This window comes from Oryzias melastigma, linkage group LG21 (assembly GCF_002922805.2).
Source record: "Oryzias melastigma strain HK-1 linkage group LG21, ASM292280v2, whole genome shotgun sequence".
In the NCBI taxonomy this organism is placed as follows: Eukaryota; Metazoa; Chordata; class Actinopteri; order Beloniformes; family Adrianichthyidae; genus Oryzias; species Oryzias melastigma.
Window position 1 is genome coordinate 26016249 of NC_050532.1, and position 25792 is coordinate 26042040.

Genomic DNA, 25792 nt, shown 5'->3' on the forward strand with positions numbered 1-25792 from the left:
AGAGCGGCGAGTCTAAGTCTTTGATTTGATCTTCATTTAATCTGGGAAGGTTTACATTATTAAGAAATGAATTGATGCTTTGCTCTGAAGAAAATGAGCGTTTGAAAGTCCTCTTCACGCATCAACAAGCAGCTCCTTGTTTACGACTTTACAATAATAATGATATTTGACAAACAACAGCTCATCAATGAAGTTCTTTTTAGAAAATAAGGCTATATGTGCAGTTCCCAATGTCAACACATGGGGTGATAGTCCACGTGTCAAAGTCAAGGCCCGAGGGCCGGAACCGGCCCGCCATGTAATTCTGTCCGGCCCTCCAGATCATTTTATTTTATTGTTATTAATGGTCCAATGTTATCTTGCACTTATTTCTAACTCATATAATTTTAACAAAACATATTTTCATGGAGAGTAAAATAGTGAAAGTTATTTAAGGTTTAAGTTGATTTATTCTGGAATAACATTCATGATTGTTTTTATTCATAGTTATGTTAAATAAATTTGTTCAAAAGTTTTTAAAACTTAGTTTTAGTGTGTTTAATAAATGTTTGTTCTGTTCGGGCCGCGACCCAAGGTGTGTTTTTGGTCCTCTGTGCGATTGAGTTTGACACCGCTGGGCTAGTCGGTCCTTGTGTTCGCCTGTGTAATAGGGACAAAACTTACCATCTGGTTTAAGCTAAGATATTTGTTAAAACGCTTTTGACACACTGTTTTTTGCTTCATTTTAACGTCCCTAACTCCAGAAATAAATACAATAAAAACCTCCTTTTTAATTAAAGACTTTCATTTAAATAAAAAGTATTCCTTGTACATATTTAAGGATATTCTTTCCTCGTTGATCCGTTCATTGCCAACTAATCCCTGTATATTTTAAAGAACATTAGTTTGATGAACAAAAATGGCAAGTTGATAAATGAAATTGGTCTGATTTAGAATGGCTCGAAACTTTAAGCTCAGAGGTAATTAATAAAAGTGGAATAATATGTTGTACGGGGAGTCTCTTAAGTGTCGTACAAAGTTTAATTTCCAAGTAGGACAAAGGCATGTGGGCTTAAGCGCATCCCACCGGTTGGATTCAGATGCAGAGAGCATCTCATTTCCATGTTTATCTTGTTATGAGAAATAATTATATCTTGCGACCTGAATGGGCACAGCTGTGAGTCTACAACAACACGTGTAATGACCAGAAATGCTACACTTGGATATTACTATATCCTTCATTGGGTATTTAAATTGCTGTGATTCCATTTCCTTGTCATCAGATCTGCACTGCAAAGAATCACAGTTTTGTATAATATGAAACCATATTGCTTGTTGGGGTTTCCATACCTACTATAGGTACGGCTTCAGAGAAGTTCAAGTGGAACAGAATGTCTGAAAGCTCGGATCACTTCTTGTCAATATAAAATTAAACTTGTCGGTATAATTTTCACAATTCCTCTGTCTTGCTCCACGTTTGGGCCAAAATATTATTTCACCACAAACTAAAAAACTCACTAAAATGTGCAAACACCTAGTACCAGGTGAAAATGGATTTTTGACATGGTGAACGACCCTCCCCCCAGAAGGTGATGACACCCCAGCGGGAGAAACCATCATAAAAATGTATGTGGCCAATATGTCATATAGGGCTAAAAAAAAATCCACTGAAAAACAAAACATGGGCGTTGGGGATCTCCAAAGGAAGTTTTAAAATTATTATGGGATGGCCACAGGACCCACAGCTTGGTTTCCATTTTGTGGCAAATGGTGAAATTTGGCGATTTTCACATTTTTTTCACAGTAAAGAAAACTCTTTTTTTGAGTAATCTTCACAAAATTTTACACACAAGCTATAAAGTTAAGTCTACAACCACGATCAAAGCTATGTTGACCTTTGATCTTGGAAAGAGGTCGCCATTTTGAATTTTTCAAAAACTCACCTTTAATACTAATTTAAACTTTTCTGAGGGATTTCAACTTATCAATTCCTCAAGCATCATTGGGAAGCCAGTTAGAAAAAAATGTTAAAGTTTGTAGATTTTGAATGGCGTTAGTCTGTCGAGCTTGCAAAAGTGGCCTTCCCCTGTTCCGATATAACACATGCACATATAACACATATAACACAAACATTCAAGGAATGTGGGCGTAGTTAGCAAAAAACATCTGTTGCCAAGGAAATCCCAAAATGTACTTTCGCCAATTAAAAAAAAAAGTACATAGACCTTTTCGTTGCCCCTAGGCGACCAAAAATTAAAATGGTTGCTATGGAGATAAAGCAACAGGGAAGCTACCATTTTGGGAAAAAAGTGTTCTTTTTATGATTTGTCATGTAGCTCTGGCCAGGCTGGCAGAGGCAGAAGGGGAGGGGGAGGGCGTGTAGCCGCCACTCAGCCAATGAGAGTGGGTCAAAGGGGGGCAGCGAGGGTGGGGGCGGGTAGGTACAATTTTGATTCATTGTTATGCAAATTTACCAGACAGATCTGTGCTTAAAAGCAAAAACTAGAAACAATTAAAAAAAAACAAAATCTTCCTGGAAATGCTTTGACATTTATCAAAACCAGGTTTTGTCACCTTCCTTTGGTTCGTTTGTTCAAATGTGGGAACAGATTAAATCTAATTATCAACAATGCAATCCATGTAAAAGGCAAAAGCAAGGCACATCAAGCTGATTTATAACTTTTTTATTTATAGAAAGTCTGATTGCTCTCAGAAATCTCACCATTATACAGTTTTATCCCTTTCATAGGTCTGCATAGTTGATTAGCTCTGTGATTCTCATTGAAGGTGAGCTGTCCCCATGTCGACATCTGAATGGAGGCTGTGGGGACCTGTGTCTGCTGACCCCACATGGAAGGGTCAACTGCTCCTGCCGTGGAGAGCGTGTTCTCCTAGAGGACAACAGATGTGTGTGTAAGTGAAGCTTCACATTTTTTATTAGAGCATAACCCTGGAAACATTCTGAAAAATTAAGAATCAATCTGCTCGTGTTTTATGATGCTGATGTAGCTGTGATTCTGTTTTACATTCAACGTAACCAAAGGAGAAGCTGCTGCTGCTGCTTTTCTCTCTGCAACAAAGCAGTTCATTTCAGTTTCATTGAATTACTTGAAGTTGGGAAGTAAATAAGGAAAGCTGTTCTTTGAAAGGAGGAGCATGTTTTCAGCACTTACCAGTTCAAAGTCACAAAAATAAAACATTGTAGTGGCACTTTGCATTTAGATTTGACATCACTCACTGCCTTGCAGTGAGTTTGTAGACTTTACTGGAAGAGGAGGCGTTTAAACGAGAGAAAGTGTGGAACTCGGGAAGCTACTCAGAGGAGTTAGCAACATTAGGAGGAAGAACTGTTGAATTTTTTTGTGTAAACTATATAATAATTAAAATAAGAATGAGTTTGGGCATAAGAAGTCTGAAAACGTTTCTGCATGAGCTGTATTGGCTCAGGAGTCACAAAAAATGGGCAGGAATCTTAACCGCACATCGTAGACTTATAGATGCAGACTTTACACCCCATTCACAGATGCCTATTGAGTAGCAGAGATTACGTGTGCTCCTGTCAACCACACCTGGTTTTTGTCGGTCAGTTGAAGAGTCAATTTTTAGTGCTTTAATATCTGTCTTGTGTTTTTGGCTATGACAGGATGAGGTCCATGATCTCATGGATGGTTAAATTTACCTCTTAAGCTACGTTATCGCCCTCGGCGACGCCGGTTCAAGCGACCACTTTTAATGAAAAGTCTTTTTAAATGCGTGTCAGTGCCCGTTACACAAGTTGCAACGTCCGTTTTTGGGCAGTGAATAAAGTGTCCATTGAACGTACTTTGAAAGTTTAAACCAGGTCAAAGTTTGACCAATCAGGGACTCAGTATCAGGAACTGGTGGAGGCCCAGTGTCCAGGAGACCAGGTTTGGTGACAGACGTTTTGGGTGTGCCCAACTTGTTATTTTATTATTTCCTGGCTGTTCCAATTAAATCAGGGGTCTGGTCATTTTGTTGGAGGCGATACTGGTGCTGACCAAACCTCAGGACGCGGCCGGTACTAGTACCCTAACCCAGTACCCCAACCCCTATTCTGGTCCGCATCTGGTACCGTGTACCGAGCCAAAACCGCATCTGGAACCCGTACCGACCCGCGTCCAGTACCGGGTTAAGGTTAGGGTTAGGATATCTACAGAACTAGGAAAATGTCAAATTTAGCCAAAACAGCTAACATGTAGCAGAAATATTAGCTAAATTCCAAATTAGCCTAAGAGAACTGATACATTATGGAAGGACTCAAGATCCTATCCCTCCTCTGTCTTCTCCTGCAGCTGAGAACTCCTCCTGCAACATCTACTCTGAATTTGAGTGTGGGAATGGAGAGTGTATCAACTACCAACTCACCTGTGACGGAGTTGCCCACTGCAAGGACAAATCAGACGAGAAGATGCAGTACTGTGGTGAGTACAACTTCAACAATAGATGGTTGGAGAATCAAAGCTTTGAACAGGTTTGGGATTCTTTTGGATCAAAATGACCTGACAGTTTGTGTCTTAATGGTGTGTTAACCTTTGTGTTGAACTCATGTACTCTTATGTTCAGACAACAGGAGCTGTCGAAGTGGCTTTCGACCGTGCTACAACCAGAGGTGTGTGGCCAACAGCCGCTTCTGCGATGGCTTTGACGACTGCGGAGATAACTCCGACGAAGCTTTCTGTGGCAGTGAGTCGCCCTCGTTTGATCTCCTCCTCGATCCTCTCAGCCATTGAAGGCAGAATCCAGTCACACTAAGACGTGTATTATGTTAAGCCCTCTCTATCTAATGAGCCCCATGATCACAAGATGTGTGTAAATTAAAAGAGACTCCCAGCGACTGCCCTTCGCAGCCGCCTCCGGCAGTCCAGACAATATTTCAATATCGCAGAAAGGATTTTATCTTTGACGGTGGTTGTGGTGGGATTTAGCAGTCCTGCTTATTGCTATGGTGTTTGTGATGATAAAGGGAGAGAAAATGAGGTGTAGAAATTTATCACCAAGCTGTTTGAACCCACAATGAGACACTGGTGAGTTGATAATTGGCGATGACCTTCCAACTCCGCAGCTTTCTGAAAAGAGTTTATTAAATTTAGGTGTAGCAATATTAACCTCTTATCTGTATTGTTTTTATGACAAAATAAACCTGTAGCAGAGGTTATGAGGAAGCCTAATGGTTGTTCTAATGCAGGGGAGTCAAACTCAATCGCTAAAATCCAAAACACATTGTGGGCCGAACAGGATAAACATTTATTGAACACACTAAAACTACATTTTAAAAACTTTAAAACCAAAACTTTTTAGCATAATTATTAACTAGATATATAGTATTACCTGTGATGCTGTAAGCTGAATTTGGCCGCTGAAGATGCTATTGCTGATAGCTGAAAACGCTGAAGCTGATAGCCAGCTAAAATATTAGCTTAATGCCAAATTAGCCTAAAAAACTGAAAAAATAAACTGAGATTAGTCCAAACAGCTAGCATGTTGCTGAAAAAATTGCTAAACTTCAAAATAGCCTTAAAAAACTGAAAAAGCCTAAATTAGCTAAAACAGCTAGCATGTAAATATTAGCCCAACTCAAAAACAACCTCAAAACTACATTTGCCAAAACAACTGGCATGTAGCTGAAATATTATCTTAAAGAGGCACTACCATGATTCTCTTAAGCCTATCAGAGTGAACTATATTATATATACAATCATATATTACCTTTAGACCACTAAAAAATGAATTATTTATTAAATATTAGTTATATTTCGTGAATTTGTTCCTACCCGGAAGTAAAACGGCTCGATTGCTGAAGCTCCGCCCACCTCGTGTTTCCGCAGTCCACTTCATGACGTCATCCTAGAGTCTGTGGCACCACGTCTGCATTTCTCCCATGAAAATAATGCAAACTTCTTCATGGATGCACATACGATATATCTGTATTTCGCTGGCCTGGCCATCGCTACACCGCTTCACAACACACGGCTCCTTCAAGGCTGTGCCGGACCGGGTGTTGGGGGGGTCTTAAAGGACCGCCACATCTAGAGTAACAAACTCCTATTTGAGCTGGAATTTATTGAGGACAGGACACAATTGGAAGATTTATGGTCTTCTGCATCTAAAATAAAAGTGGTTTTGCTGATTACCACTGGATAAGGGGATAAATTGAAGGTTGTGTTAGTCTGGGGGCGGAGCTTTGTCAGAGCAGACTCTTCCTGGAGGGATCCGTTGGCATCAATCTTACGTCAGCACGTTTCCAACCGCTCGTTTTCGTGGGTATGGGAGGGGCTGCTACAGACAGGTTTTTAGAGGATTACTCTTAAATGCATGAATGGATCGAAATACTGTTTTGGGTTCTTTATACTGAGGAATGAACATTATAATGCATTTTAAACCTAAAAAAGTAGAATTTTCATGGTAGGACCCCTTTAACTCCAAAACAGTCTAAAAACAACAGGAAGAAAAGCCTAAATTAGTCAAAACACCTAGCATGTAGCTGAAATATTAGCTAAACTCCAAAACAGCCTAAACAATCTTAGTAAATACCAAAATAGTTAGCAGAATTACATTTTTTTTACTTTAAACCGTAACTTTTTAACTTAATTATGAATAATAAAAAAGGCAGGAATATTATTTCAGAAAAATCAACTTAAACCTTAAATAACTTTCAATATTTTACTCTCCATAAAAATATATTTTGTCAAAATTATACAAGTTAGAAATGAACACAAGATAACATCTGATCCTTAATAACAATAAAATAAAATGATCGGGAGGGCCGGATCCGGCCCCCGGCCCTTGACTTTGACACGTGACCTAATGGTATGAATCCTCACAGAAATGAAGTTCTGGTTTATATTTGAGATTCTGTCTGTTACCCTCAGACGTCACATGTGGCTCATCAGAGTCATCCTGCAAGGACGGCAGCTGCATCCCGAGCTCAGCGTGGTGCAACCAGGTCATCGACTGTCCCGATGCTTCCGACGAAAAACGCTGCAGTGAGTGCTTCAGATATGAAATCAAATACGTCAGAAACAGCCCTTCCTCCTGTCCTCCACCAGGACCACAGCCATGGACATTGTGACAAGGAACCTCTTGTGCTTCTGTGTTTGTATTCAGACCACACAGACTGCTCTCACTTTTACAAGCTGGGGGTGAAAGAAAAAGATTTCATCAGCTGCAACTCCACCTCGCTGTGCATCCACCCGTCATGGATATGTGACGGCGCAAATGATTGCGGGGACTACGCCGACGAGACCAACTGCCAGGGTGAGCGGCGAATCCAACACGCGTGACGCTCCTCATTCTGCCCGTGCACTCAGAGGCAGATCAGGGACGCCGGCTTCAATTAAAAGCGACTTAAATTGGATCTTATGTTTACATCATTTCCATGCATGATTATAAAGGAGGAAAGAGAGATTCAGAGACAGAGCTTAGGAGAAGATAATGAGTTCTGTCACTGCTAATACCGAGAGGATGACTTTCCGTGCTTGTTTGTCCCAGTTTCTCAGGGGCAGAAGTGTGAGGAGGGCCACTTTGCGTGTCCGGGGGGGAACTGCATCTCCAGCGTTTGGCTGTGCGACGGCCAGAAAGACTGTGAGGACGGAGCAGACGAATTCCAGTGTGGTGAGCTTCCATACTTCATAGATTTCAGAACTTCTCACCCTAGAACTGTGGGTGAGAGGTCATTCTTGTTTGTTTCATAAGACATTTTTGAAACTCTAAACATTAGAAAAACCACCACATGTATAAAGGAGAAAATAAGTGCAGGTCAGATCCGGTTTGGAGCCTCAGACCTACAGCTGGACTGATGGTCATGTTCTTGTATTTTGTCCCAACAGTTGAGACCGGCTTGTTGCTGATGGTTTAGTAGTCCATTCTGGTCTTTTTTAGGTCTATAATCATCTCCCTTCAATCCACTCTTTAGTCTCGTTAGTCTTTCCATGTTAGTAGATCCTGACTGATCCTGTGGACAGGTGACTTTTCACAGGTGATTAGTTCAAACAGGCGTCTTCAGTTCAGGTCGATTAGGAGAGTCTAACTGGTCTGTGTGGACCAGAACCTTTAAAAGGTTACTAGAGGATCAAAAAACATATTTTCCCTCAAATGAAAATAAATGGATATAAATTCTTTAAAGTCAATTTCTTATTTTTCTCTCTCACTGTTCAAACGAATCTTTCATTAAGATGATTCTCTTTTTCTTTCTTTCTGTGAAATCACTAAGGGATCAAATACTTATTTCCGTCATTGTAATACAATAAAATACATTCATAATGACTGAAGGAACCAGAATGAAGAATATAGTGTTTAAAGTCGATGCTTTAACCACAATAAACACTGGAAATAATTCTGTCTTTCTTTCTTCCGTCCAAAGTAAACACCTGGTTGTGCTTATAAAAGTCTCATTTACATTTCACGTCACCAACAATATTAATGTGTTCTAAAAAGAGACTTTATATGTTCAAGTAACGATAGTTTGTGGGTAAAATATGGGAATCACCTCCTGAGGTTATTGGAATCCAGCATTTCCATTTTAAACAGCTCCTCTGGCAACAAGGCATGATCAGTCAGGCTGAATTGGAAAATTGGCAGTTTTGGATAACCAGGTGGAAATCTACATCAGTTTTAATTAGTCAGAGTCTCTGATCCCTCTCTCGTTTTTAAATAAAACATGTTACTTGCTTTTATGCTTCGGATTGGGCAGCTGTTAGAAATATGCCCAGCACTGCGTTGTTAGTGTGTCATGCGTTTGGGAAAAGAAAATAAGAGATATCAAGATAAATATCGATGATATAGACGTTAAAAGAGTTCATCCTCAACTATTAAGGATTAATCCTGAGATTATTTTTTATCAAAGAGCAGCTAAATGGAAGCAAGTTTCCCTAACATCTGATTATTATATGTTTTAGGATTTAATTGCATTAAAAACATATAATTTTCAATCTTAAGACAACACATATCCACAAAACGTTATCGAACTTCTAGAAATGTCCAAAAAACACACTTTTACATCGACACTGTTTCCATTAAATCTTAATTAGGTAACGAAACACAAACTAACTCTGATGTGAACAATACTTTGATTTACAGCAGATACATTCAGATTTCTGCCATGACACTAGAGCTCATCATCTATCAAAGGAGACGTCGGCGTCTTATTCAGGCCGTGGAACGGCGAGCTCCGTACACATGGGAGCAGCTATGGATGAAGGGATTCTGGGAAATTGTGGTTGGTGATTTTACATCAACTTTTGATGAGCTGTGATGCTGTGGGACCTCTTGTGGCGTTTTTTTTTTAATTGTCGCATTTCCATTAGGCAAATTCTTTGGGGCTAGGTTGATAAAACCGATCTGAATTGATCTCAGGTTAATAGATCAATAATTGATCCATAAATATAGAGATCAATCTAACCCATTAGCAAAAGTCTGCTAGCTTGATGCTAACGTATAATGTAATTTCCCATAGGATGGTTAATGCTAACGCTTGGTTGACCTAAACATAGATTACTGACTAAATAAACATCTTTATAAACTCACAGTATGAATTTTCCAAACTCTTTTAAGGAAATATTTCTAGAATAACCATTTTTGGTCTAAAATATGTTTTTTTGCTCATACTTTCTTCTTCTTCTGGAATAAGGTATAATGCTATAGCACGATCGCCACCTAGTGGCCAGACTGAAACGTCCTCCAGGAGAGGCAGAACAATTGTTGGAGCTTCTGTTTGAGAATTCATGTAACACTGTATGATATTAACAATCTCATTATTTCACTGATACATGTTATAGTACGTGAACTGTATCAGATTAATATGAATATCTTCAAAACAGATATAGATTATTAGGGTATTTCTAAACAAATGTGTCTAAACTGTGTTAACTCGAATTAAATTGAGAGAATCAAAAAAATTGAAAAAAAATTAAAATGAATCTAGAAATTAATGGGAATACCCAGCTCTAGAGTTTATTATCTCATTCCAAGTTGTGCAATTTTATAGCCTATGAAAACACAGCTACGTACTGTGTCTTATGTGACTTTTATTTCTTCTGGACTCCTTCAATCAGCAACACTTCCACAGATCTAGACTCAGAAACCTACACAGCTGTTGTTCCAAAACAGCAGCAGGTACTAATGGTGACCCCTCCCACATCACGACATACATTTAAAAAAGAAAACCAACCTTCCATCAGTCATAATAGATGCAGCTTCCTCTCTTACACAATAAACTAACTCTAAGGTCAGTAAAGCGATGGTGGTAGCCTGAACAGATATTGTTTTTGGTGCTTGTCAAAAACGCTGCAGTGTGTCCTTGACTTTGAGTTTTTATGTCTGAGCTGAAAGCTTTTTACAATGGGAGTTTTAATAGTGAACTCTGTTTTAGGTCATGGTCACCCACTGTCTGCATGCAAAGTGGAGAAATCAACCTTTTTAGTGGCGAAAAGTCTAAATGAGTCTATCTAACCATCAGCTAAACCCTTCTCTTACTTCCACTTTTATGTTTTTGAAATCTCTCAGGTGAGTGTTGCTCCCTCTTTAAAAGTCTAATTCTGACCCTGAATTCAGTCAGTCTGTTAAAGGCACATGCTTTTTCTGTTATTTTAGTTTCCTCTCCTTGAGCTCTACACAGCACTTCCACGGCAGCAATTAATTAATGAGCCGTCAGTCACTGAAACGGATGGACCGGGCATGCAAATGTGGCTTCAGTGGTAAAGTGACTACTGAAAGGATAACATATTACAGTGTCACTCCCCTGCTTCCCTCACCAGAGGCAAAGCAGTCTTCCTTTGGCTGTAATGCATGCTAATGTATGCAGAAACTGCTATGACAAAGTCAAGATCTCTCCAATTACGCAGGAGGAGCATGATTAAGTCATGATATTGATTTATGTAATTTATCCGCAAAACCAACAACTGCCACACATACCAATTTATATGTCACTGATCTCTGCATCGCATTAAGACTCTGGTTAGTTCATGTGGGCCAGGAGTGTCAAACTCAATCGCACAGGAGGCCAAAATCCAAAACATACCTTAAGTCGTGGGTCAAACAGGATAAACATTTATTGAACACTCTAGAACCACATTTTTTAAACTTTAAAACCATAACTTTTTAACATAATTATGAACTAGATATATAGCATTACATGTGTGAAGTGCTAGTGTGAATGCTGGAAGCTGAATTTGGCTGCTGAAGATGCTGAAATAGCTGAAAATGTTGAAGCTGCTAGCCACCAAAAATATTAGCTAAATGTCAAATTAGCCTAAAAAACAAACAAAAAAAGACTTAGGTTAGCCAAAACAGCTAGCATGTAGCTGAAAAAAAGCTGAACTTTAAATTATCCTAAAAAAAACAGAGAAAAAGCTTACATTAGCCAAAACAGCTAGCATGTAGCTGAAATATTAGCTGAACTCAAAAACAGCCTAAAAAACTAAACAAAAAAAACTAAATTGGCAGAAACAGCTAGCGTGTAAAAATTAGCCTAACTCCAAACCCCCCCCTAAAAAAACCTAAAAAGAAAAGCCTAAATCAGCCAAAGCAGTTAGCATGTAGCTGAAAAATTAGATAAAGTCCAAAATAGCCTAAAAAATTAACTAAAATAGTCCAGAAAGCTAGCAGAATGGAATTTTTTAAAACTTTAAAACCATAACTTTTTAGAATACTTATGAATAAATCATGCAAGAATATTAATCCAGAATAAATTTACTTTAACTTAAAATAACTTTCAATATTTTACTCTCCATTAACATATATTTTGTCAAAATTATACAAGTTTGAAATAAATCCATGATAACATTGGGCCTTTAATAACAATAAAAAAAATAAAATATTCTGGAGGGCCGGATCCGGCCCCCGGGCCTTGAATTGACACATGTGATGTCATGTCAGCCTAAACTTTATCACCATCCCATCAAACTGCAGTTTGACGACAGGAAATCCTTTTCATGCGACTGTATTTGAGCCAGCCGTGTTGTTTTCCTGAAGCCCGAGTGTCTTCAGGTGTTTTAATGTAACGAGTGGCGGCCGCCGTTCGAGAACCTCTTTGTGTTCCTGTGTTTCCTGAAGTGCGACACATCCCATTCAAAACACGCGTTCAATGTTTGCAGTAAAATGTCAAGATCTGTCTAGGTCGCACTAATCTGAGTCGATGTAGTGGGATCTTCTTTGAGGTTACAAATCAAGCATGAAAGGCTGACCACTCCAGCAAACAACAAGCAGAAGGACGACAGAAGCGTGGGAATGCAGGTTGCTGGGTGAAAACATGCCGTTAGAGCGAGTCCAAACACTCCAGCTTTGTTATGACCCCAAAGCAGACTTTGAAAGACCGATAAAGAGGTTTGTTTGTGCCCGACAGCTTAAAGACTTAAAGACCGGCCTCCATTTTTGTGTGTTATGAGATAGTCTCCTGATCTGTTCTCAGCCGTGGAAGCTCCAGCAATAAGCTCATTTTGCAACAAACATAACTAAAAAATCAGGCACATTTATACACATAATTATACAGGCTCCTCATGTTGTCACAGGAGTGTTAGTAAGCCCATTCAATGGTAAACAGTGGGGTTATGTTCAGTTTTCCTCACTACTACTGCTACATGCAGTCCAGTAAACTATTTATTCTGGCCCGCCATATAGGAATAAAATATAATACCGTATTCTCTGGAGTATAAGTCGCAAGAGCAAAATATGTCCAATTAAGAAGAAGAAAACCATATATGTCGCTCTGGAGTATAAGTTGCACTTTTAGGAGAAAAATCGGAAGTTTAAGAACAAATTCGCCAAGTGCAGATTTTTTATCTGAATAAGAAAAATGTCAAAGTTTAAGAGGAAAACTATCAAATTCTCTTCCATGTTTGTTTTGGACGACACTTCTTCTTCTGCCACTGTCAGTAGTAAATATTAATGCTCAGATGCAGCACCCTCTAGTGGTTGTTAGAGGAAACAACCGCTGTTTACTGAGAAAATAACAAATTTATGAGCCTATTTACGTCTAAAAAAAAAAAGCAAAACACAAAGTCGCTCCTGAGTATTAGTTGCTCCCCTGGCTAAACTATGAAAAAACTGCTAAAAATACGGTAATCTTTATTTTCTTTATTTTCCCCATAATTGTGGCGTTTGCCCATAGATGGCCCACTACAAATACTTTTGTTTAGGTGAATTACAGTTGGAAGAATCGTCTTTTTATTTATTTTTATGTGTTTGTCCGATGGTTCCAACACCAAATGAACACAGTCTTTCTCTAAGTGTACAGTTTTCCTTCAAAAACATCAAATCATTGGTGCAGCTTTCACTAAAATGAGAGCTAAAGTCACAGTTTTGAATTAAAACCCTCAAAAATGTTCTCTATCACTTTAAATCAAAATTAGAACATGTTTTCATCCAGATTTGATGTTATTTTTTTCTCTTATGAGATGGATTACTAAAAGACCACGCACACTGTCAAACTTTAGAGCCCTTTGTGGCCCACAAGTCAAAAAAAATGTAAAACTCTTGATATTTTATTAAAAAAATAGAAAGTTCACCTTAAATTCTGGTTGTGACTTCAAATTAATTTTCTACTTAAACATCTGTCAAAATGTTTCAGTTTTGGTAAAATATGAAGCCAGACTGCTGGATGGGACGTTAGAGGATTATGGGTACTGTAGTCCTGTAACTGTTTTAACTTTGACTTTTATGACTTTTTTTTTTTTTGCTTAGTAAACTTCATCGGAAATTTATGCTACTTTTTCAAACAAAAAATATTGTATTTTTCTTTACCCAAAGAGCCACAATAGGAGATAAAATCAGAAGTATCAGTTTTGTCTCCACTTTTATTGAGTGTTCAATAATAGAAACCTCAAGTTGCTTTTGTGTTCCCAGTGAACATGTATGTTAGCTCACAATTAAAAAAAAAAAGCCTAAAAATGGACTGAAGGAGTGGATTTTATTTGTAATATTTCATGCAGAATTGTGTCTGATTTATTTTGCTATTAGTTTATGTGTTTTTTAATGAAAACAAAGCAAAACACTGTATATTCACATGTAAAAACAAAAAACGAAAAGGAACTGCACCACAATTTTTCAAAAGTTCTTCACTACGTTTCAGAACCAGATGATAATATTCCCATTTCTCTGGACTAATTATCATATAAAAAGCTTCAGTCGCTGACAATCTGGTGGCGGAGGCGTCATGGTTTGAGGAAAATGTCATTCCATCTTCGAAACCACAAATTCCTCATCTGATTGGAGAAAATAGACATTGATCACTTCACAATGCACTTTTCTTCTGTGCGAAACACCAGCGAAAATGACACATGAAAGACTTCCTTTGATGAATTAATGTGTGGTAGACCTGCTATTTTGTTTTACGCTGGAAGCAGCTGTTCGCATTTGAAGTGCAAATGGGGGATCGCGCACAGGAAGTCAGGATGATCATCATTTCCAGATTGAGACGTTGAAAATCCTTATCTCATCCTGAGATCCGCACACATAAAAACGGTGAGTTTTACCCAGTCTGACAGGAAGGAAAGCAACGCAGTGGGAGACACCTCCGGCATTCCTGCCCCCCGACGACGTATGAAAACATAACTCTCTGTAGCGCGGTCTGACCTGCAGAACGCATCCCTTCCGTCTCTCTTATCAAAGCTTTGGCAGACTTAAGCCGGCCTGGCATCTGAGAAAATGAGACCACAGAGCGACTCTCCGGGGAGAGTAGGTGGCTCCGTGACACAGATTCAACCCAGCGGATGAATACTGCATAAGCACAAACTACACAATGGCTTCTGCGCAGCAATCAGAGGGCCTTCCTAATCAGCATTCAGCTTTCTTCAGACGTCTCCGCAGAGCTCGTGCGTGTGAGGAAAACCTCATAGTGAAGTTTAATTAAGTGTGCTTTGGAAATTGAACTTCCAGTTGTTTCTGTAGATTAGTTTCCGTTTGTTTTGTTCTCTAGCCTCTTTTTACAAAGAAAAGATGGCACTTTGTGCAAAATATGAACAAAATAGAATTCAGTCTATAGATCAGTGACATGTCTGGATGAAACAAAAACAGCTTCTTGCAGCACAATTTCTTTTTCTTCATAATAGATTTTGTTTTTCAGTTACAGCTCCGTCTTTGAATGGATGGAGGATGTTAAGGAGAGTGTGCTGTTACATCCTTAAAAAAAGCTGCTTCCATTTCAATAGGGAGAAATATTAGTAATGAGAGTAAAAGGTTTATTTGTGTTTTTTAAAAAACTGTACACAAGTCCATTATATTTGACAATCAGGCGCTATGTTGACGTCGTTGAGTCCTGCTGGGATGAATAAATCCCAGATCCTGTTTACTGTTAAAAGAACACTAATTGAAATTGTGTTTTTAACATGTTCTTGTTGCATTTTTTCCTTGTCTGAGTTAGAATCTGGATTTAAACTGTATTTTTCTTGCACCGCTAATGTTATTTTTGGGGTGTGTGAGGGTCTGTAAGCTAGCAGGAGAGAGTGTAAACAACGGGATGATGGGGAATGAGGGAAGGCTTACTCTGCCCAACAATCAGAATCACATTTCCAATGAACTACCTACTGTTCTGCACACACTATGCTCTCAAAAACAACACAGGTTTTCTGATTTTACTAAAAACAAAACAAAAAACATAATTAAAAGACCAAAGAATGCTTTGAAAACAGATCAGAAGATGATTAGGGTGAATTTTCAAGGGCCAAACCAGGTTTGTGCGGTCAGAGGAGGCAGGTGAGGCACTACCCCACCTGTCTTCATAAGATATATACTAATAATAAAATAAATGTAATTTAATCTGTTCTATAAATAACATTTATATAAATGATTTTAATGATTGTAATAATTTTTATTCTACAAATCTCTGTATTTTGCTTTTTTTTTTTAATTGGTAATTTTTGTATAATTGCAAGTACACAAAGTTAAGCAAAAAATGCATTGTATGAGTAACAAATCAAGAATAAAGCGCACACAAATCAGGATGAGTCTATTTTCTCTCCATAAGAGACAACCATTCATGAATTTAAAAATATGATTGTGATTGGCTGAGAAGAAAGGAAGCAATTTAGCTATTGGTTCATAGGGAAGGCCTAATGGATGAAACAACCCAGCATACCTGGAAATGAGGTCCTGATAGAAGCCAGAGCTTCACTGCAACTACATGACATGGTAGAAGAAACGTATTAAAATATTAATATTGGAAGCATTTATAAACTGATGAAAATGTGACAAAACAGAGCAACAGACCATAATGATTTAATTAAAACAGCCGGAGCCAACTTTAAAACTGTAACTTTTTATCATAATTATGAACTAGATATTTAGCATAACCTGCAATAATGCTAGTGTGAATGCTGTAAGCTGAATTTGGCCACTGAAGATGCTAGTGCTGATAGCTGAAGATGCTAGTGCTGATAGCTAAAAATGCTAAAGCTGATAGCTGAAGATGTTGAAGCTTCTAGCCAGTTATTAATATTAGCTAAATGTCAAATTAGCCTTAAAAGCTTAAAAAATGTAGGTTAGCATGTAGCAAAAAATACCTAAACTTCAAAATAACCTAAAAAACAAACCTAAATTAGCCAGAAGAGCTAGCATGTAGCGAAACATTAGCTAACCTCCAAAGTAGCCTATAATGCAAAATGGCAATTTTTAAAACTTTAAAACCGTAACTTTTTAACATAATTATGAATAATAAAAAGGCAGGAATATTATTTCATAATAAATCAACTTAAACCTAAATAACTTTTAATAACATTGGGCCATTAATATCAGTAAAATAAAATGATCTGGAGATAGAATTACTCGGAGGGCCGGATTCGGCCCCCGGTGTCTGACTGTGACATATGTGCTATAGAACAATAATCGTAACTCTGTCCAAACTTTGATCATTTTATAAAAATCCCCGCTTGAACTTTACGTCTGTATTCTGCTAGAAATAAAATTGTGGCTTTATTCTCCATGCAAGTCATTCCTCCTTTTGCTAAATTTTTCACCACATCATTACATTTCCAGCACCGAGGCAGTAATGGCACTGAGCCCGTCTAACAGGAGAGGCTGAAAATCAAAGTGATATTTGCAGAGTTTTCTGTGGCAGCCACATTGATGCCTGCTCATAAGCAGAAAATCTTCCGAGGAAAACAAGCGCGCCGGGGGGCAAATAAGAGCCAGGCCTCTTGTTGTGTTTTGATTAAAAATGCTCCGGCGTTCCTGCAGGTGATGTTGAGGTTGCTGTTGTTTTCCTCCTCCCTTTGTTTGATTTACAGCATTAAATTTCCTCTTCAGACTCCTCCTGTTTGTGGAACCAGTTCGCCTGCTCCAAGAACAAGTGCATCGCCAAACAATGGCTGTGTGACGGCGAGAACGACTGCGAGGACGGCCTGGACGAGAGCGTGCAGATCTGTGGTGAGTGCTGCCTCCGCCTCCAGGCGTCTGCCACGGGTGCAAGAGTTTCATCTGCTCCATACGGAGCGTCCCTCCAGCAGAACTAAAAATGAGACGGTCCTAATGAGGCAACAAATGAGAGCGCGGGCATTTCTGATGACTGAAGTAAGCGCTGAGGCAAATAGATTTTTCATCACTGAGGACCCAAGAGGCATTACTATTTCAGAGAGCAAATGAGATGTATGTGTAATGAATTCTACAATAAAACAAAATGAAACCAGCTACAATAAAGAGACAGGAATTGCTGTGAACGTCGGCGGGATAATTTGATGGCAATGGAGTGTTAAGGAAACATTAATGGGACGAGCTAAAAGGGTTCTGAAAGCGCTTCTCGTCAAAAGCAGGACGTGCGTTTTATTCACATGTGAAGTGCTGATCGTACCTGTCTTTCTGCCTCCAATTATTTCCCCATCTGCTTTTACCATGAAAGACGGTCAGAACATGAGCGGCGGTAAAGTATAGAAGCCATGTAAATTCCTCATCAAAGGACCAACGCAGCGTCAGCTCTTCAAAGCTCAGAAATCTGTGTCATTACTCAACGTAAACTGAATTATTTTAATGAAATTAGCAGAGCGTCTCACTGATGACGGAAAGCAGCAATAAAAATTACACATTTGACTTTTGAGCATTTTCACTTTAAATTAATTTTATTGAATTAATATTCATTATCTGCTTCTCGTAGGATGGTACGCATTAATTTCTGATAATGCGCACTTTGTCGAGCGCTATCCCACTTATAACATGCTCATTTACAAAATAAATAAATATTAAATTACACTTTAGAACTTTATTTTTGTTCTTTTTCGGATTAGATTGCTTTTTTCTCATCAGTATTTCATACTTAATGCAGCCCGCCGTTGAGTAACGCTTAGTTCACGCCAGACGTGTAGGCGTGGAATGGAGGTCGCTTCCATTCGACGCCCTTGTTGACCTGTGGTGTAGTTCACGCGCCGCAGTCCTCCGCAGAATCCTCGTGCCGTGCAGTGGATCGTTTCCCCGTCTGGTCTATTTTTTTTGTGAGCCGCGAGCGATCCGCATCAATTCCGGCAGGAAATTACGCCAAGACAGATAAGGGAATCCGGTCAATTTTTGAAAAGTAACCAATTTTTTTAAATAAAATACCGCAATCGTGTTTCGTATCTAAACAAACTGTACACGTCTTCTAGCATCATCTCACTTATAACATGGTCACTTACAAAAGATATAATTATTAAATCAGCTTTTAGTTCTTCTTTCTTGTTTTTTTTTAAATCAGCATTTCCTACATAATGCAGCCTGTTGTCACGGTAACACGACAACTCGTCGCAATAACCTCGACTGGAGAGAAAAGAGATATAAATCCTGATCCTCACGAGGTTAAATAAAGTTCAGAGGGAAAGTTAACCTTTTACTGCTTGTTTTTGTCCAGACGATGAAGAAAAAGTTTGTTTTGAAGAAGTGATGTAGAACATTTGGTCTGTGTGACTTAGACCTCTTTTTTTGGCGTGCATCCACACCCAGCAGCCAATGAGAATCGAGTATTTTAAAGTACAGAAACATACAAAACGTTTGTTTCTTATCTTCTTCTATCTTCTGTATGTCAGCATCTTTATTTTCTCTGAGTAAAACTGCAAGTGTCCTGTTTAGTGGACACAGATTCCACTTCTGGGTTAACACTTTATAATTTTAAAATTACAGACAAAAAATTAAGGAACATTTTCCCTCTGACCTTTTTTGTGTTAAAAATCTGCATATTGTCCTAAAATTTACCTTGTAAAAATTGCGATTAATCATTAATCACAACCCAAAAGTGCGATTAATCTGAAATGTTTCTACTTGATTGACAGCACTTCTGTCTGAACCTGTGGAGTAAAAAGTGTTTTTTTTCCAAATATTTTGCTTGTAGGCACAGTAACTTGTGCTCCGGGGCTCTTCAGCTGCCCCGGGTCGTACGCCTGCGTCCCAAAGCGCTGGCTCTGTGACGGGGAGAGAGACTGTCCAGATGGGAGTGACGAGCTCGCTGCAGCCGGCTGTGGTAAAAAAATACACATATTTATGCAGCTGTGTATGGAATTAATTATGCATTTATTAAGAATATAATTAGATAATGAGAGGTTTTTGCAAAATGCCTTTTTTTAAGTTGCTAGCATTGTTTCAGTTTTATTTTAAGCCTAGTACTGAAAAAATAACCAGCAGATGAGTGGACGAGCGTGAGGTGAAATGTTCTGCTCGGACATTCTGCCCACCATGTGTGGAGAAAAATATTTATCCACTCATTAGCACTTGATTCCATTTCTCTCTGTGCTTCAGCGCCCAACAACACGTGTGATGACAGCTCGTTTCGCTGCCGCAACAAAGCGTGCGTCCCCCAGCGATTCGTCTGCGACCACGATAACGACTGCGGAGACGGATCTGATGAGTCGGTGGAATGTGGCAAGTGGATTCATCTTAATTCTCATAAAAACCGGTCGCTGTGCTCGTAGGGGGGAAATATTTGATAGAATGGTTATTGGTTGGCATGTTTACTGTTTGATGAATGCGTGACAGCTGCAGCTGAAGTGGAGGAATAAACCTAAAAGAAGTCGCGCACGGACACCAGCTGCTCCCAAATGAGCACAACTGATGTGTCAATGTTCTGCTGAAACCCATTTGTTTAAAAAAAGACTAACGGGGGGTTGCAGTTGTTTAAAAGTTGCAACAGAGTTTTTATAATTGAATCCACAGACATCTGTTGGGATGTGAAGATGCTGACTCCAGATTTCTGTTTGGGGATTTCGTTTGCTGTGTATTAGTTGGAGGAAATTTACATTTGAGGCTTGAATTGATCATAAAACGCTGATAAAATGTGTTTTTTTTGAAGTATCAGTAAGGGTAGTTGCACTGAAAAGAGTTAAACATTAGATCAGTTATGAAAAGTTTGGTTATTGGTTACATTTAAAATGTTTTTTTTTTTCATCAAATTAAAATTTCGAGTTGATTGTTAATCAATTTAAAGATTACATTTGATTAAAACTAATATTTTTAAATGTAACAAATATCAGAAATTATGTAAATTAATCCAATGTTTTACCTTTTATACTGTGTGGATGCATTGTGCATGCGGTTGGTTGAAATCACTCTAATTTTTAGGTCCAGGAATCGAAAATTAACTAATGCATCGCAAATCCAAACAAAATTAATCGCAATTAATGTTTTTTTTTTGTTGCAATATTTCCCAGCCACTTATTATTTGCAAACAATCACAATATGAAATCACACACAATTCTTTTACAGTTAGAACGTTTATTTTTAACCCTTCCAGGACCTAAAACTCAGTTTTTGTCCACTTTAAATTTACCTCTGCCTTTTTTATTTGAAAGACTACCTTCTTGCTTATTTAGTATCATTTTAATCAGCACAACCTCACCTATGTGACACTATCTTTATTCTGTCATTTTTTCATGTTATATTCACACACTAGACATAAGAAATCATGCAAAAAACAGAAAATTTCGTCTGGAGAAATGGGATTCATTTTACTGTGGAAACCCTAGAAATGTTTTAACAAACTGTTTTTATAACATAAAATTAAATTTTTAGGTGTAATTTTATACAAACAAGAAGAATAACATTTGCAAACAAACTAATCAACATGTTTTTGAATGAAAATACAAAAAAAAAAATCCAAGTCACAGATTTCTTTAGGCCACATATATGTTAATATTTTAATATTTTGTGAATAATAATAAAACATTTCTTTTTAATTGGATCCTGCTGGATTTAAGGTCGGCTCGACTGGAATCTGCACAGGTGGGGGTGTGTCTGTCCAGCCTGAACTGAGTCGGTGGGCGGGACGTTCGCGGAGAACTGCAGAGTTTCTGTAATGTTTAGACAACACCGGTGTTTGTTATTGTGGAAAACTCATGTAAATAAATAAAATAATAGTCGGTTCCCTCGTTGTTGGATTTCTAATAGCGGACGGCTCTGTTAGGCTCCGCCCCCATATGTCAAATTGATTGACATTCGTTCTTCGCCTTATTTATTAAAACAAAAGATCACTTTTGTCCGAAAACTACAAATAAATGCTATATTATCTCTTTAATTTAATTGAATCTCAATCACAGAACATTAAAAAAAGTTTATTTAGACAGAGTGTTATTACGCTGCAGGGCGTTAGTACATATTAAAAACGGAGTAATTATGATTTATTATTAACTTTCACCGCCCCACTTCTTTTACATGGGCTGAATTCTCACCTTTTTTTGAAGGTAACAAAGGCAACATTGGTAACAAAGTGAAAAAGTTTCTCTTTTCTCCAGTGTACCGCTCCTGCGGATCAGAGGAGTTTCGCTGCGGGGACGGCCGCTGCCTCCTCAGCTCTCAGTGGGAGTGTGACGGCTACGCCGACTGTCCCGACCGCTCTGACGAACTGCCTCTGAACCTCAAATGTCTGGCGGCAGGTACGGCTGCTGTTTGGCTCTCAGCTGGGCTCTCTTCATCAGTGTCACCAGCGGCGGGGAAACCGCTAGCTTCATACGTGAGGGGGGGGGAGATTTCCTGAGAGCGATCAATGTGTCAACCATCAGGTCCAGAGCGGAGCGGAGAAATCCCGCGGTTCTGTAGCGCTGACAGCCGTCTTTTGTTCTTTTTAGGAAGCTTGTGCAATGGCTCCTTCTTCATGTGCTCCAACGGGCGCTGCATTTCTGAGGGGAATCTGTGTGACGCCAAAGATGACTGTGGAGACGGCTCGGATGAGAGGAACTGTAATGTCAACGAATGCTTGAACCGCAGAGTCAGTGGATGCACGCAGGACTGCCAGGACCTGACTGTAGGCTACAAGGTGAGTGAGGCTTAACTGAGCTTAAGTCAATCAAACTATATCACATCAATATGAAGGTGTCTCAAGTCCAAGTGCAGGACTATAACTTCATCAGCCTAAAAAAAACTTTCCTTTCTAACAATATGATTACTGAACACATCCTCGGCTGTTCTTATCTTGAATCTTCGATTTATAGTTTATTTTTGAGAGTTTATCCTGTCTTATACTTTTACTTTACTTCTGTTTCATTTAATAAATTCATTTTTTTAAATTATCCTAGATTTCATTTGTCTGCATGCAAGCAAGACATCTATGACATCACTCCAAAACCTTCATCTATCAAGAAAAACTTTATTTTACAAACTCATTTTCTACAGTTTAATAGCATCCAGATGACTGTTCTCTTTTCCTGCAGTTGTTTCACTATAATATAATATCTGTAATGGACACTGAGTTTTATTTTGATATTTTAAAGTGGGTTTAAAATCACATGCATTATTTAAAATTAAAGATTAAAAGAAAATTAAACAAACTAAATGATATCAGTACCTCATCCACTTATTCAATTCAGTTCAATTTTATTTATATAGCCCAATATCACAAAAGAATCGCCTCATCGGGCTTCATGACGGTCATTATCAAGAAGCAGAAGGTCAGTTATAAAATATAAGAAATAGATATCTGCTAAACTAAACCGACTAAATAAAACTGCTTATCCCTACTCTTAGACCCTCCTTCCCGTTAAGGAAAAACCCCTAAAAACCGGATTCAGGAAAAAAGAAGAAACCCCAGGGATGTCCACATGAAGAATTAGCTCATCAAACTCTACAGCTACGTATTTGAACGGCCAGGTAGAAGTGGGGGACACGTAGGGCGAGGTCCACGGCCAAGACAAGCCAGAAGCGTGGTCCATGGCCAAGACGAGGCCCACGACCAAGATGAGCCAGAGGCGAGGTCCACAGCCCAGACGAGCCAGAGGCGAGGTCCAAGGCCAAGACGAGCCAGAGGCAAGGTCCACTGCCAAGACAAGCCAGAGGCGAGGTCCACAGCCCAGACGAGCCAGAGGCGAGGTCCACGGCCAAGAACAGGAGCACAGACGATCCACCTAAAATCAGAAATCTCTCCTGCTCCCCCGGAGGGAAGTGGGAAAGAGGAACAACATGTGAATGACACTGCGCTAAAAAGAAACACAGAAAACTAAATATTATAAATAATAAAGAATAGAGGGGAGGTGAAGTAAATGAGAATAGAAAAGAACAGAATGATGCCCAAAACGTACTACCTCCAGACCTATGCGCTGTTCCCAACACTCAAATTCTGTCGCAGAATCTCTAATTCAGTCTGAACGTTGACTTAACACTGAAACCGGACGCCTCGCAGGCACAAATTGTGAAAGCAGTTTTAGGCTTAGCTTGTGTTTCCAGGATGTTTTTGGAGGCTGTATTTTCATTTTCTAAAATAATCCTACAAGTAAAATATTTTTTCAAACTTATCTTTCACATTTAACATGAAAAGTGGTCATCTGAAATGAATCTTTTCAGTTTCCTTTACCAAAACACAAAGCTTACTTTGAGCCTAAGGGAAAATATATTTCCTTTATCAAACAGGATCAGACACTTGTCTGTCGCTAGCTAAAAAGCGTATTCCTCATATAATGTTCCTCCTTTATCTGGAGACGATAAATGAACGATGACAAAGTAAAGTTTTAATTAAAGAGTTAAAAACTCCGTTATCATGTAGGGAGAAGCGGCAGTCTGTAACTCATGTCACCAACGGCACAGACGTAAATGATTAACGAGCGCTAATAAATCTTTGCACATCATTAGGCAAACAAAGACGGCACAGGTGCACATGTACACCCCCCCCAGTCTCTTTGAATGACCTTGAAAGCTGCAGGACGGTCAGGTGGGAGTTCACCGCCCTTCATCGCCCTTTTTCCCGGTGGGTTCGGGTTAGAGCGGAGTTGTTTTAGTGGTCGGAATGACCAGGATGTTGGGTTCTCCAGACTTTTCTTCCATCAGCATTAGAGAAGTGGCACAGAAAGGCAGTCTTGCTTGTCATAAGAGGGGCCAGTCTTAATGGAGGGACCACTCAGTGCTCATCTGATTGTGACCCAAAATAAGCTCAATCACCTACAAGGTCTTTGGGTTTTTCTGGGTCACTTAGGTGGAATTGAACTCAGGAGTCTGGAGATTTGTTATGTTCTGATGTCATGGCTCTAATGTCAGGTGTTAGATTGTCTGACTTGTGTGTTCTCAGTTTCAATTTGTCCAGACTAAAGAGTTCTGCAGCTTTTCTAACTTTTATTGTTTTTATTTTCAAATCAAGTGTAAATGCTGGCCCGGTTTCCATCTGAAAGACGACGGGAAGACGTGTGTGGACATAGACGAATGCTCCACCTCCCTGCCTTGCAGCCAGCGCTGTATCAACACGTACGGGTCCTTCAGGTGCCTGTGTGTGGACGGGTACGAAGCTTTGGATCGGAACCCCAACACCTGCAAGGCCGTGTCAGGTCAGCGTCCGTTTGGATGTTTTTAACTCTTAAAGAAGGGGTGTCAAACGCAATCACACAAGGGGCCAAAATCCAAAACACACCTTAGGTCGCGAGCCAAACAGAATAAACATTTATTGAACACAAAAACGTAATTTTTAAAAGTTTAAAACAGATCTTGGAACATAATTATGAACTAGATATATAGGGCGGCTTTTGAAGGAGAAAAGCCTTGTGAGCCACTTTTCTCCTTCAAAATCTACTGAAATGATCGTATTATTGGTTAAACCGTTACGGTAAATGAAAGAACATAAACACTGGAGCTCCGGTGTCAAAGCGTCAAACCTGTAACGGCGTCTAACGTTTCTTCCTTTCAGCTGAAGAGCCGTTTCTCATCATGGCCGACCACCACGAGATCCGCAAGCTGAGTGTCGACGGTTCCAACTACACCATCCTGAAACAGGTAAGTGAAGCGTCCTCCATCACTGAAGCTGACTGTTAAAGAAGTTTTCTCTCAAAAGATTACAAATGTTGTCTAAAGCAGAAACCAGAAACCATATTTAGTTCAATAACCTCCATGTGGTATTCCTGTAGGGCTGGCTATAAATCCATTTCATTGATCTGTTCAAATTTGCCATTTTAGAACATTTCTTTTGTGGAACATAAGACCAGCCGCTTCTCTTTTCCAACACGCAGATGTTAAAATGTCGTGCTGCAAAATCAGTTTGAATTTGTAAAATAAAACAAACAAACCAGCAATTATTTACTTGCTGACTTTGCAAAAAGTTTGTGTTTAAACTTTGACATTTTAAATGTGGTTCTACCTCCAGCTGCAAACACTTTGCTTTATAATTTAATTAACGATGACACATTATTTTACAAACATCTTTATAACTTTTATTTAGTGACACTGTTAATTCTCTAAAATAAGATGCTAAAATGAAAAAGTTGTTGTTAAAATATATTCTGTTATTTGTCGTTTTTGTTAAATAAGAAAGAAAGAAACCGGTTAATATCCGAAATCAAACTGAATGTGATTTATTATTATTATTATTAATATTATTATTATTATTATTATTATTATTATTATTTTTAAGCCATGTCTCCCAGCCCTACATTCTATATTCTCAATT

General features: G+C 38.8%; 1 protein-coding gene across 1 annotated transcript in view; it reads left to right on the forward strand.

The window, feature by feature from the left end:
• The window catches only part of lrp1bb (low density lipoprotein receptor-related protein 1Bb), a gene marked incomplete in the record, with an annotated part of 410583 nt that overhangs the window by 306964 nt on the left and 77827 nt on the right, over window positions 1-25792 (forward strand). Inside the window, 13 exon segments of the mRNA XM_024287246.2 lie at window positions 2767-2892; window positions 4293-4421; window positions 4564-4683; window positions 6870-6983; window positions 7105-7254; window positions 7489-7611; window positions 17233-17352; window positions 19277-19405; window positions 19681-19803; window positions 21669-21809; window positions 22002-22189; window positions 24497-24680; window positions 25037-25122. Coding sequence (XP_024143014.2) covers window positions 2767-2892; window positions 4293-4421; window positions 4564-4683; window positions 6870-6983; window positions 7105-7254; window positions 7489-7611; window positions 17233-17352; window positions 19277-19405; window positions 19681-19803; window positions 21669-21809; window positions 22002-22189; window positions 24497-24680; window positions 25037-25122 — 1733 coding nt within the window.